The 14,017-nt window shown below is 44.9% G+C and overlaps 1 protein-coding gene across 24 annotated transcripts in view; it reads right to left on the bottom strand.

The window, feature by feature from the left end:
- Window positions 1-7,487: 7,487 nt before the first annotated feature.
- Etl4 (enhancer trap locus 4) overlaps window positions 7,488-14,017 on the bottom strand; it is a 900,329-nt gene continuing 893,799 nt past the window's right edge. For 11 of the 24 annotated variants that reach the window (XM_006497408.4, XM_006497414.3, XM_006497410.4 and 8 more), the window contains 4 exons: window positions 12,361-12,438; window positions 10,650-12,248; window positions 9,999-10,121; window positions 7,499-9,313 (listed from right to left, as the gene is read on the bottom strand). In XM_006497408.4, coding sequence (XP_006497471.1) covers window positions 8,813-9,313; window positions 9,999-10,121; window positions 10,650-12,248; window positions 12,361-12,438 — 2,301 coding nt within the window. In that variant the 3' untranslated portion in view covers window positions 7,499-8,812. Of the gene's footprint in view, window positions 10,122-10,649; window positions 12,249-12,360; window positions 12,439-14,017 lie in introns of all 24 variants that reach the window. The other 13 variants (XM_006497426.3, XM_006497428.3, XM_017316831.2 and 10 more) reach the window with 4 other exon arrangements.

Below are 14,017 nucleotides of genomic sequence, written 5' to 3'. Positions count from 1 at the left end.
TCCAACACAACTGACCTTCCAAAGAACCCTTGAGTTTCCAATTCACACTATCTCAGTGTTACTGGTGGTGGTGGGGGGGTCACATCTCCATTGTTAGATTAGATAAGATTTTACCTTTTGTGGTGCTAGCCCACACTATTCCTTGCTGGATTTTTTTCTTCACTTTTACACTTTGGTGGGCTGGGAATCAGTCCCAGGCACAACAGTGTACTATATACATACTCTGCCTCTTGGATACCTCCCTACTTTTGCTTGCTATCTTTGATGAGACCAAGGCAGTGCTGCGAAGACCATGTGCCAAGGAAGTGAAAGCAACCTTGGCCAACAGCCTGCAAAGAACAGAATACTGAAACAATCAACTGAACTTGTAAGCAGAGCAGAATCTCTCATGTCCAGATTATAGGACAGAATCCAGTCCCAACTAACACCTTCAGTTCCCCAAATCCTGATCCAGTGCCCCAGCTGACACCCACATCTGAGTACCTGGTTCTTAGGAGCTCTGTGGTTTTAAACCACAAAGTCTGTGGTTAGCTATTTCTTTCACAGCAACAGATAACAAATAGAAGACACAAAAACTGAATAAGCAAGCAAACCGAATGCCTATGATAGAGAGGATCATAGCCACCATCGTGGCTGAAGTTAAATACTGGAAATGCCCAATGCTCTCACAGAGGAGCTAGACCCTCCCACACAGCAGTGGAAAGCAGTGTTGCCTTTTGAAAATTCTATGACAATTCCTTTCCTAATTTAGACCCAGCCAAAACGTATCCACATGTGCACCCAAAGTACATGTAAAATGTATACAATGGAGCCGGGCGTGGTGGCGCACGCCTTTAATCCCAGCACTCGGGAGGCAGAGGCAGGCGGATTTCTGAGTTCGAGGCCAGCCTGGTCTACAGAGTGAGTTCTAGGACAGCCAGGGCTACACAGAGAAACCCTGTCTCGAAAAACCAAAAAAAAAAAAAAAAAAAAAAAAAAAAAAAAAAAAAAAAAGAAAGAAAGAAAATGTATACAATGATGTCCAAGATAGGAGTCATGTCACCTTGACCAAGTGCCAGTCAACAAGATCAAGCTTTGGATACTAGCATCATGTTGACTTAATGTCACAGCTACAACTGAAAAAGCAAAATGCAGCATTCAGTCATTTGTACAAAAGTAGAATCTGGTCCAATTTGAGGGTGAGGGCTTGCTTACTGGATCTACACTGTGGCCATCATATTGAGAAGAAGGAACTATCTGAAGTCTATTGGGTGCTAATTCCACTCAGGAGAACTCTCTTGTCATGACCTCATCACCTTGGAAGGCTCTGACCCTGTACCATTTTGTTCTATACCTTCTCATTGGGATTAGGATTGTTTTAAAAGATTTGTGTTATTCTTAATTGTCGTCTGTGTCTCTGTGTGGCTTACAAGTGGCTGTGTGCCAACCCACATGAGTGCCAGGGACCAAGCTTAGGTCCTCTGCACAAGCACTACCTTGTTGTAACAGCTCCACTATCACTCTAGCCCCCAGAGTTAGAATCTTAACACATGAATTTGGGTAGCAGGGAGGATGCAAATCATTTCATCCCTGGCAACTATTCTTTGTTAAAAATAGGTACAAGAAGCTGGGCATGGTAACTCTTGCCTTTAATCCCTGCACTGAGGAGCCAGAAGAAGGTGAATCTCTATGAGTTTGAGGCCAGACAGATCTGCATAGCAAGATAGAGGCTACATAGGGAGATAGATGCTTTCTCAAAAACAAGCAAGCAAGCATGCGCACACAGACAAAGCATGTATAAGAGAACATGGAGACAGGTGGACATTAAGAGATGGAAGGAGACCTGGGAAACAGTTAAGAATTAGGGGGCTATAGATACCATGCCACTATCATCTTCCATGGATCAGTGTCAGACCTTAACCCCCAAACAAACAACAACCAACCAACTCAGAGCTCTCAGGACAAGGTAGACGTGAATGCCCAACACATTTTCAAGTAAAGTGGGACATCTCAGTCCCTATCTCTGTGAGGAGTGGGTGTGGCGGCAGTCCCAAAGGCGCCAGGGACTGCAGCTAAGTCGTACGACTTGCACCTGACTTCCTCATATAAGCCACAAACATCTTGAGAGCTGTGCAGGTGTACCAGGATACCGGTGAATCCACTTTAATGGAGATATGCCCCTGCTGCCCTGATTAGCTGAAGCTGCTTGCCTGGTGAGGTGGCGTGGCCTGCTGTGCGTGGATGGGAACTGAGAGTATAAAAGAGTGAGAGGCCCAGGGTTCGGGGGAGATATAAACAAGGGAGATATAAACAAGGGAGATATAGAGAAAGAAGAAACAGGACTGAATAACCGTGTGCAGAAGGATCCTGTTGCAGCGTCGTTCTTCCTGGCCAGTTGAGCGCGTGCAAGATATCTCCATCCTACCCCACCAACCCCAGTCACATTTTGTGTCCTGGGTAGTCAGGGTTTATAGTAGACCAGAAAGCCCTGCTAAGTAGATGACAGCCCAAAGGCCCCACAATGTCTCCAGGAATCAGTAAATGTCTTCCATGCGGTAGGGCTGGTGAAATGGAGGATAATTATTGGTCAGTGGAGTCAATTCCTCCAGTTTTAGTTGGACACTCCCTTTGTTGCAGATGGCTTCTGGGGAGAGTAAGGGCCAACCCCAGCTGAGAGCTATGACACTCAGAAGTCAACGCTTCCTTTCTATTCGTGCATGGAGACAGTAACAGGAGCAGGAGGAGTCAGAGCTGGATAGGCAGCAGACAGCAGCAGACAGACCCCGCTGAGTTCAAGTAAATGCAAATGGAATGACCTGTTGACCCCCCCTCTACTCACTCCTGTTACCATGGTGTTCTGCCTCGCCATGGGCCCAGAAACAGCAGAGCCAGGGACCATGAGAGCTCTGAAACTGTGAGCCAAAATAAAGTTATTCCTCTAAGTTATTATAGGTATGCATGCCAGTCACAAGAGTCTAAAGACTCAGATGCATAATGTTAAGGCTAAGAGAGTGTCACCTGGGTGCTGCTAAGGCACAGCTCCAAATTCCGATAGACTAGACCACTGTCTGCCTACTAACCGGCTCTTCTTTGTAAGATCCTTGTTTTGCTTAGCTTGCCTGAGTCATGGTGCCTCAGTTCCTATGGCGTGTTTACATGTATGTGTGCTCATATGTGCCTGTGTGCGCATGTGTGCGTGTATGTGTGTGGGGGAGGGTAATATTGAGGATCAAATCCAGGAACCTTGATTATGCCCGGCAAATACTCTATCCATTGAGTTTTAGCTCTAACTTCTGTGGCATACTTTTGTTATTGTTGTTTTTAAACCGAGAAGATGTTCACAACGTCTAGCTCTTCCTTGCAATGGGCAACAAACCTGGAAATTCCGCAGGTATGCATAAAAGAGCAGCAAGCTCACAATGAACAGAGGTAAATGTATGCTGGGTGGAGGGCCTGAGTCACATGGACTCTGGTTCCTGCCCATGTAGGAATTGTGCTTCGAGGAATTCCACCTTGCAGCTGACCTCTGACCCTTAGGATTTCATTGTCAAACACTCAGCCCTTAATTAAAGTGTTGCCCTGTGCCTGAGGGCCTAAAAGGCTTGGAGGGAACATTAATTTTCAGTTTTACTTTAGCTTATTCCTCCCCGATAGGGATGATAGAAGGCAGTGATTATTCTACAGCAGTGACCCTGAGTGAAGACATGTGTCACCTGCCCCACACTTTCATTCATTGTCCTGGATGCATAAGCTGGTCAGTTAAGCACTAACTATAGCAACAACTGCAGTGAAAGAAGTTGGCAATAAGTAAGTAATAAGTAATAATAAGTAAGGTGCTCGTAGTTCCAGCCATGAGCACTAGGGGCAGCACATAAGCAATCTTTTCCTAAAGTGCAGACTCTAGGCACACTGTGAATAAGGAAACACGCAAGCCACCCACCCAGTCAGCAGAGCATCATGGTGCTGAAGTATTTGCAGTAGGTCCTGCTCTTGGCTCCTCTTCTGTCTGTTGTATATATACTTCATATCTGTTCTTTTAATGGTATGGAAGAGAACTGCTTCTAGCACTTCCTGGAAGAAGCCTGAACTTCCTAAAGGGGGCAGCACGTGAGTCAAGGTCAAGAGGAATCACTAGGAATCGGGTGAGAATCCAGATGGGGGAACATCCTAGGTAGAGGAAGCTACTTGTTGCTTGGGCTTGTCTTAGGAGAGTGGTTGGCACTGTGGGCAAGCAGAAGCCAGACTGCACCCTTGGCAGGAATGCCTAACTTGCATTGGAAGTGTCTCCTTTGAGTCATTTTAGACAAAAAGGGAAGTTCCTCTCTCTTTGGAATGTCAGTGGCAGGACACTGGGTTTTTTGTTTTGTGTTGTTTTTAAGATTTGTTTTATTTATTATGTATATAGCATTCTGTCTGCATCTATGCCTACAGGCCAGAAGAGTGCACCAGATCTCATTATGGATATGAGTCACTATGTGGTTGCTGGGAATTAAACTTGGGACCCCTGGAAGAGCAGCTAATGCTTTTAACCTATGAGCCATCTCTCCAAACCCAAGGCAGGACATTCTTTATCCAGTATGGCATTGCAGACCTGGTGAGACCCTTCTATTATGGTCCTATTCAGTTGTGAGGACAAAAGAAGTCTGTTTGTAGCTGTTGCAAACGATTTATTTGCTCTGGAACCCTGTCCCCGCTGCCTCTCTTTCCAGAAGAGGGAATACTTTCCTGTAGTGTGGCTTCCTCAAGATGACACCAGGTACACACATGGATTTTTCAAGAAGAGGACTTGCCTGGAGAGGGGACTAGCATCATGAAGAAGGATGCTGGAGCCCCAAGACTAGCATAAGTATTTATATGAATGGCTGGAAATACAGAGAGGAGGACAGGCGGCCATGAAAGGAAACTGGGCTATAAAGGTACACATTGCTTCTTCATAGTGCTAAGAAAGAATCCAGATCTGATCCACCTGTCATGGTCAATCAAACACACAGTCTCTTGAAGACAGTACTGGATGATGCTTTAAAGGCTGGCTCAAAGCAAAACAAGCCCAAACAAGAATAATCAACTAAGTAGATGGTTCTCCTGGTAAATATACAGTGTCCTTGGGAGAAGATGGCCTGTCCTGCGATTGCCACCACTGGCCCATTAGCATCCATCTGTCCTGTAGGGACTGGCTGCCACTGCTGTGTGCCACTATAAAAAGGACTTCTTTTCTGGGTGGGCTTCTGTTATCTTTAACCCAGAACTATCACTTGGAATGGCTTTAAATGAAACCAAAGATAGTGACTAAAGGAAATGACACTACAGTGGCTTCCATCTTCACAGGTCCGGTGAACATGGCTAAGGGGGCCAGGGATAGGGGCCTAGTGTGCAGACAGAAAGGAAGTGAAGGAAAATGGGAGCTGGGATGAAGCCACCAGCCCAGACTTCAATGCGCCCAGCCTGCATTAGGTGATGTTAGAGACAAAGGGACTGATGGAAGAGCGGACCCTTTGTCAGGCAAGGGGCAGATCAAGGATTTGGGTTTTGGCCTTGTGCCACTTTTAAGCTGATGATCAGAGGAACTGCATGTCATCTCCTCACAGGAGCCAAACAACTGCAGCAGAGGCAGGCTTTCCCTGCTCTCTCCCCACCTCCTGTACCCTCATCTTCAGGAGCCCCTTCCCAGCAGGGTTAGGATGTGCTTTTCATATTTGTACCAAGTTAAATAGAAACAGGGAGGCACCATTCAGGCCACACCATTATGATGCCACTCAACACGCAGTGTAGTCTTTGCATCCCAACATATTTGAAACGTCTCAGTTAACTATTGGGGACAATCTGGAAACCAAGGAGGACCCAGGCTTGTGCCTTCATAAGACAAGATCTAAATTCCACCTGCAAAAACACCTGAATGCTATGAACTAGAATCCCAAAGGAGATACCAGGTGTAGCAAAACCCAAGCCCAATTCTAAAGGCACCAGGAGGACAATAATAAGTAAGGCGCTTATAAATTCTAACATTATGAAGATGCACAGGACATAGTGGCACACAAGTGCGATCAGAGCCTGAGCCAGATAGGAGTCCCTGCTTTTGAATGAATGAATGAATGAATAGGTGACATAATTTTCTTGAGAATCTGGGGGTGAGGTGGGCACAATTACCCCAAATGATGGCTGAGCCAAGTCCTTTCTGTGGGAACTAACTGGCCTTTGTTGCAGCAATGACCTCTGTATTTGCCTCTGGCTTTTCTAGAGGGAGAAGCTGCTTTCTGGCCTTGTCCCTTTAAGAAGGACCTGGGAGTTTGGAGAAATGCCTCTTCCGCATTCCTTCTGAGCACCAGATCCTTGCCAAGCCCAGCTGCCAACATTCTGCAGCCCCGTGGGAGGGCAATGCACTCAACGTTGTAGAGCGGCTGCCATCTTGCACAGGGCTTTCTTGGGCTCTGCTACTTGTTTCTTCCTGTCATCATAGCCCGGCAGTGGTGCTGGTGGGAGACACTGCCCTAGCTCCAGCTCACTCTTTCTCAGCGTCCACCTTCACTCTCACCGCTTCGGAGAGGCTGGACTTCCTTACTAATAACGTTCTCTGCCAGGCACAAGGGACAAGAGTATACAAGAGTCTAGGTGTAGCGAAGGACGGCTCAATGTGGAGCAGGACTGCCACACAGGGGACCTTGGAAGATCTGTGGAGAGGGTTTTCTTGTATAGCAATGAGGGCAATGTAGTGGACCAGGAATGCCAGAAGCCTGCTTTTAAGGATTGTCCCTGCCTGGAAAACCATGGCACCATTCACTGGAAATTTATGAAAATAAAATCTGTTCAACTACCAGACATCAGAGGCCAAATCTACCTCACCTTTAAGCAGTCTAGTCTTCAGTGAAGCCACGAAGAATGCTCTTTTTTTGAAGCTTTATATCAGTGGTTTTCAGTCTTCCGAATGCTGTGACCCTTTAATACTGTCCCTCGTGTTGTGGTGACCCCAACCATAACATTATATTCACTGCTACTTCATAACTGTAATTTTGTTACTGTTATGAATTGTAATGTAAATACCTGCTATGCAGGAAATCTAATATGTGACCCCTGTGAAAGGGTTTTTTTCTCCCCTTCCAAGGCATTGTGGTCCACAGGTTGAGAAGCTCTGTTTTAAACAGTGGTCCACCCTTTGCAAAAAGTCCTAACACATGACATTCACAATCTTGGAGTCTGAGCCCTGGTCTGAATGTATTTTCATTTGTGGCTGAGTGTTGCTGATAATGTCTGCCTGTGACAGACATCCAAGTCAAATACATAAAATAGTAATTTAAAAAATTAAAAATTGGGAACTGAAAAAAAAACCTTAACCCACTGATAAATACACTTTTTTATTTTATTTTTTACTTTTAATAGAAACTAAAAACAAAAACAAAACCAAGCAAGCAGCAAAGCTGCTGCAATGGATGAGTGTGCAAACCTGTGTGCAGGGTTCTCTGTTAGCCACGCCCCCTCCCCCATGCCCTAGAGAAGAGTCAGGCAGGAAAGGAAGTCCAGACGGCCACATGGTTGATGAGTTTATTAGGAATTCATCCTTCCCTTTCGAGGAAGCAACACTGTATGAGTGGATGTGATTACACGTTGCTTAGAATGCCCTCAGAGCTGAAACCCTGTGGCAATAGTTACATATTCGTTGACTGAAAGACGTTATAGTGACAAGGTACAAAAAAAAAATAATAAGCATGCAGCCCTTTATTTAGTTTTGCCAAGTCTCTGCTTATAGCTCCATATGTTACATGGCTGTGTTATACAAATACAGTTATCTACAAAACCACCCTAACTGTGCAAACTTGTTGCTTTTTAAAAATGTATGGATAGTCCCATTTCTGCCCATCCCAATATAGACTCTTAAGCATGCATACAAATTAACTTTGGTGTGGGAAAACTACTCTATGTGCTGTCACAGATAGTATTTTGATGTTTATTTATATTTGTATATTTACAAAAGTTCCTCAGTGTACAGAACCATACAGAAGTGTACATTTTAAAATCCACAATGCAATGGTATGAATTACCAGGTCTAAGAAAACATAAAAGGGGGTCAGACAGTGCAAAGAAAACAGCTACAGAATACTCAGATGTTTTGTCTTTAAAAAAAAAAAAGGAAGAAGAAAATGAAAAGAAAACAAAGAAAAAAATGAGCTGGCTTGCGCTAGCGAATTATCATACAAACTTTTGCTGGCAGTGCAGGAGTTTTGCTGAATTTCTTTCTACGACTGTAGAAGCTCATTGGCTTAAAGGCTAGCACGCTACTTTCAAATGTACAATGCTGTAGTATCAAAATGTTTTGGCAAAAAAGATTTTGAAAGGAACCATGAAGTTTTGACAAAAATAGAAATCTGTAATAAAGCTAAATAACACTAAAATAAAAGAAAATATCATAATATATGCTTTACAATTTATATAGTCACGCTTGCGTATTTATTTCTCTGTTTGCCTCTAGTCTCTGTAATGAAAAATATTTTTATACAAAACATACTAAAATTCTGGAATCATACATGTTTTACATGCATAGTACAGTCAGCTTGTCTCACACATGTCTTCACTCTCATCATACTCTCTCTTTTTATAGCACATGCTTTCTTCATGTAATAGGTATCGAATCTAGACAGTAAACACTATGCAATTACAACAGCAACAGAGTGGAAAAAAAACAAGCTTTACTGCAGCTACCAACTCAGTACTTAGCACATACTCTGCATGAAGCCTTGAACGATACAGCAATATGATACATTCTCTTATGAAAACACTTGTTCCAGATTGCTGAAAATTAAAAACAAGGATGCAATTCCACCTTGTGCCTAATAGGATCTGGCCTTTAAGACGTTTCTTTTGCTGTGGATGGGGTGGCTTTGCTTGAACTTCCATTCTGTGCTTTGTAGCTGGCGAGGCTAGGAGTATGGATGGTCCTGATGCCCCTGGCACCTTGATTCAGGGAGGTGGGGGAGGCAGGGGAAGGAGGGGATGAGGAGGAAGAGGTAGTAGGGGCAGCTCGGCCATTTTGAGTCTGCAGTGCGAACGAAAGGTGATGATGGCCTTTACCTGCGTGAGGTGGGCTCTGAAACTTTAAGGAGCCATTAGAGACAGAAGGGATGAGGGAAGCGGAGTGAGCGGACCGTCCTGCTTGGGGGCTGAGAGGGGTAGAAGCAATCGATGGTTTAGTAGCAGGTGCATTGGGGAGGTTAGAGCTGTCCCCACTAGCGGAAGGCAGAGAACTGCTTTTCCCAGAGCTGGGAGAAAGGGCTGGAATCTTAGAAGCAGGTAAGGAGGGGGAAGTAGGCTTACAGTCCCCACCAGCTTTCTTAGCACTTCCATTAGCCTGCAAACAAAGATGGTGGGAGACACTCTGTCAGAAAGCCAGCAACACGATCAACCCATAGGAGCTGGCAACACAGCCCTTCTGAGCATCATTTAGTAAAAGAAAAACAACGTTCAGTTGGAGGCCTGAGCTAAGTTTTATCTGGACTGGGCTGAAACCACCCCGTGCACATAGCAATGGAGGTTCAGAAACGACAGAAAGGAAGATGGCACATCATCATTCCACAGCCCACCCCACTGCCAGCCGGCCATGCATGGGGATTGTCACAAGGGTGGGGAGTGTGAGTGTGGGAGAGTTAATGTGACCGAATGCAATGCAGTCAACACAGATGTTAGTAGCGACGACTTAAGAGTAGTCATCAGCGACAGATTGGTTTGTCTCTTGTTTCCCAAGAGGATTTGATGACACACTACATTCACCACAGAAGCCGCCACTGGTCTGGCACCGTGTGTTAACAGTTAAAATCTGAAGTCACAAAGTAAAAGATGTTTTATTGTAAGCATGCAAGAGGGTGGTGAGAAGTTTAATACAGGATCTTTTAGACTTTTTCCATGCCCCTAGATCCAGGATGTTTACATAAACAATCTCTCGCAAAGAAAACACAGTATTTGGTAGAAACTAAGTCAACGACTGGCTTCTTAACTGCAATAATGTCCATCCAAAATTGGGTTTAAGGTAAAACTACCTGACGGTATTGGCGGGGATCCTGTAGTTTGGACTGCTTGCTGGCCTTATCCAGGCTTCCGGGTCTGTTCTTGGAAGTCATGGGGACTGGCATCCGGCTTGTCTGTGGGGTGGTGCTGGAGCCCTGTGGGAGAACCAGTGAGAGGGGAGACAGAGAGAAGAAGGTAAGTGAATTGGGTTTGAGACCGCCCTACTGTGTGCAGAGAAGGTCAAGTGAGAAGCTAGTGCCCTACATGCAGGATAGACCCAGGAAACACCAACTGGGTTAATCAGAGGAATCAAACAGAATCAACAGCTCACTACTGATCAATTGGATTTTAATGTGAGTACCAACAGAATATGACTGACCCAGCTTTTTTATACTGACCCAACACCAATCAGCAACAGAGGCACAAACAGAATTGATTAGCTGTTAGACACCTAGTTGCTGTTGTTTATGGAAGGCGACGGAGAAGGGAGAAGAGACGGTACATGACGAATAGACAAAAACAAACAAAACAAAACAAAACAAAACAAAACAAAAAAACCCAAAACAAAACAACCGTGAGCCACCTGCAGGGAAGCGATTAAATCACAAGACACCTTTTGCTACTGTGATTATGACAGGCTTAAGAAGCAGCTGCAGCTTTCCATTTTCCACAGACCAAGATACCTTACGTGAAGCTGGAGATATGGATGTGGGGGGCTCTGGGGCAGGGGGTACTTCATCCAGAACTAGCAAGGACCGGGGAGAGACCTCTTGGGCCATGTGGGGCAAGCTTGCACCACAATCTCTGTTGGAAGAACATGAGGTATCAACTAGGGCCCTGGGGCTCATTTCACTGATTGTATTTTCAAGTTGCTTTATGGTCTGCTCCAGGCTGTCCAGTGTTCTGTAAGTACTTTTCCTAATTTCATCAGTCCTTGATGCCGGAAGGGTGCCCTCAGGGCTGAGCTGCTCTTGCCTCCTAGCCATGGTTTTGAGGGCATCTTCAGGCTGTGACCTGGTGATTTCAAACCGCTTGGCTTCTTTGTGCTGTTTCAAAGTACCGTCCTCTTCCTCTTCCTCATAGACAACCACCTGCAGGGTTTTCTTTCCCGTTTTGGTGCCTGTGCGAATTGCCTGTGTAAGAGCAGCAAGCTGCTTTTTAGGGAATTTGAACTTAAACTTTTTCTTGGGACTTTCAAACTGGTCATCAACCATGCCACACTTATTCCCTGAGTCTGGAGAATCAGCTGAGCTAAGCTTTCTCTGCTCGGCTTTACGAACCCCCTGCACTCCTGGAGTTAGCAACTCTGCTGACAGGACATGGGGCTGTGACTGTGTCTCTGCCTTTTGTCCCATCCTATCACTTCTCGAGTCGACCTGTTCACAGGACATTTGGGATGAGGTTCGGACTCCAGAGTCTTCGTTTTCATCCTCTTCCTCTTCCTCTATCTTTTCCTCTGTCAGCATTCTCTCTAGCTCCTCATCGCATTCCTCAAAGATGGTTGAGAGTCTTTTATATGCAGATCGGATGTCCATGGGTTCATCAAAAATGATAATAACTGGTTTCTTGTCCAGGCACACAACCGGTTCTTCCCCTTCTGTCCCTTCGTGCTGAGAGGCTGTCTCTTTCCTTCCATCAATATTAACTGTCTGTACATCTTGTCCTTTTTGACTCACTATGTCATGGACCTCCCCGCTGGACAGAACCTGGACAGCAGTTTTGGTGATCATAAAGGCGATGTTATCAGTGGCTGTGTGTTCCTCACTGGGAGAACTTGGAGTTGATTCTCCATCCTCATTCATGTTCATATTAGCGTGCCTACCCACCTTCGATCTCAGGACAACTTGGCCATAACCTGTCACGGGAACATCTTGATCTTGTGTTTTGACATCATGAATACTGAATTCTGCTGATCGAGTTGGGAGAGGAATGTGACTCTTGTCTGCATTTTCTTGTCCCTGTTGGCCTATCTCTTTTGTCTTTCCAAAATTTAACTTCTGATTTTCCAAGTCAGGAATAGCACACTGTAGTCCCGAGACATTAGGCCCTTTGTTGATTTCACCTTCTAATGAGTTCAGGCCAGAGGAAGAAAAACTGACCTTAGGCACATTTTTCTGGGAATAATTTCTACTGTCTCTGAATAAGCTCTTATTGGGTGTGGCATTTTCCTCTGTGAAGGTGTCAGCTCTACATTCTGATGTTCTTGAGGTGTCAGATATACTATCCACCATGACTCTTTCCCATTTGGGGGGGCCACTAGGTCTCAGAGCCCCTGCAGTAACCTGAGAGGCAAAGTGGAGAAAGGAAACCACACACATTAATCCAGAAAGGCTCTACAAGGGGATGTAATTAAACTGAATGATGCCAATTGGAACCCACATGTGGCAAACTCACCTTTTGAGATTCCACTTGGGGGCCATTTTCACATTCAACATCAGATTTTCGTACATCTTCGTGGTAAAATTCCAAATTCTGGTAGGACAGTGTATGACATGTTACTCCACAAAACCACATGCCCCCCCAAACTGGACTATAACTATCATTTAATTACGTTTCCAAACATGTGGATGGTCCAAGCACATGTGTCGGACACCAACCCGAAGCCTACAGCTCTTTTTACCTGGAGCTGCTCTGATCGCCAGCCTCCAAAACTGCCCTGTGTTTGCACAAGACAAAAGTCTTCATTAGCAGAATATTGCAAGTGTTTCAAATTTTGTGGGCAAGCAGGTAAGAGAATAAATGGAGCCATTAACTTTTCAACACCTGACTGTCTCTGATCTTAACTCTAAGAAGCACACTGGAAGGCGAAGGGATTCTGACACACATCTACCTACTAACTATATGGCTTTGAACAAATCTGTTATTTCTTGTCTCTATATCTCAGGTATTTGCCTACAAATTTAGGAACAAGAGCAGATTTTTAAAATGTCCCTTCCAATCTTTTACTGAAATCAGCCCACAGGGAGTTCTATTTGGTTTGTCATACTCTGGGATAAAGAGCATTTTTCTTCTGTGGTCCAGTGACAGACTGAAAATGTCTTTGCAGGTTGTCACCATGTCCAAATAACCTTCAAATTGGTAATAACTTTAATGATCACATCTAAATTTGTAGTGATAATGCTCCATGGTTTGCAGCCCTGCAGTCCTCAACAACAGGGATATGTCGTGACAAATGTGTCATGAGGTGATCCTGTGTGCAAGCATCTTAGAGTGTACTTACACCTACCAGATGTCTAGGCTGCCATTGCGTGTGGCCTCAGGATGCTCTTGACAGATTCGACAAACTGGCACACACAGAGCTGCTGCCTGCATAGCACAGCCTATTGTTTTACAGTGAACTTATGGTTTTCACAGAACTCTAAGGCTCTGACGAACGTATAGAAAGTTACATAAACCAGTGACAGCTTTGATTGTCCATATTTCATCAGACAGGATAGGCAACTGTGCTACTTTGATACACGAGCAGCAAAGTAGACCTGTTTAGACACCACAAACCATCTCAGCACCACTATGTGATGCAGATGACTGACACCAGTTAGGATCTTATTGCATCACCACTGTAGATGTGGCTCATTGCTCACCAAAATATTATGCTGCACAGTGCATGAGTGTAATCCAAAAGCCATGATAGTGGCCGTGATGCCATAGGCTGGCTTTATTCTCTGCATTTTATGATGCAGCTTTTATTCTCTATATTTTAAGGTGTGAAGATGTTTATGGGGGCCTCACTAAGATTTAGGATTGATTGCTTCTCGTCCTTTTGGCTAAGATCAAGTGAAGATTTAGGATTGAAAAACAGAACATTTTACCCAAGGGCACAGTGTTCTAGCCTGGGGCATCAGTAGCTACAGGCCCTGCCCATCCCTAATACTAAGATACCTTTTCCTCTCAGGGAACCACTGCTGACTCTTCTAGCTGCAGAACACCAAGAGGAAGTGCTGTCTGTCACAAGGAGACATGCAACCCCAGTGATGGTTGTTTGGTTAAGGCAATGACAACATCGCAAAGCCCAGTAACCCAGGCTGGGCCAAGGTTAATCCTGCTGCCATGG

Source organism: Mus musculus, chromosome 2 (assembly GCF_000001635.26).
Source record: "Mus musculus strain C57BL/6J chromosome 2, GRCm38.p6 C57BL/6J".
Taxonomy (NCBI): domain Eukaryota; kingdom Metazoa; phylum Chordata; class Mammalia; order Rodentia; family Muridae; genus Mus; species Mus musculus.
Note: the sequence above shows the minus strand (reverse complement) of the source record. Positions and strands in the feature narration are given on the sequence as shown.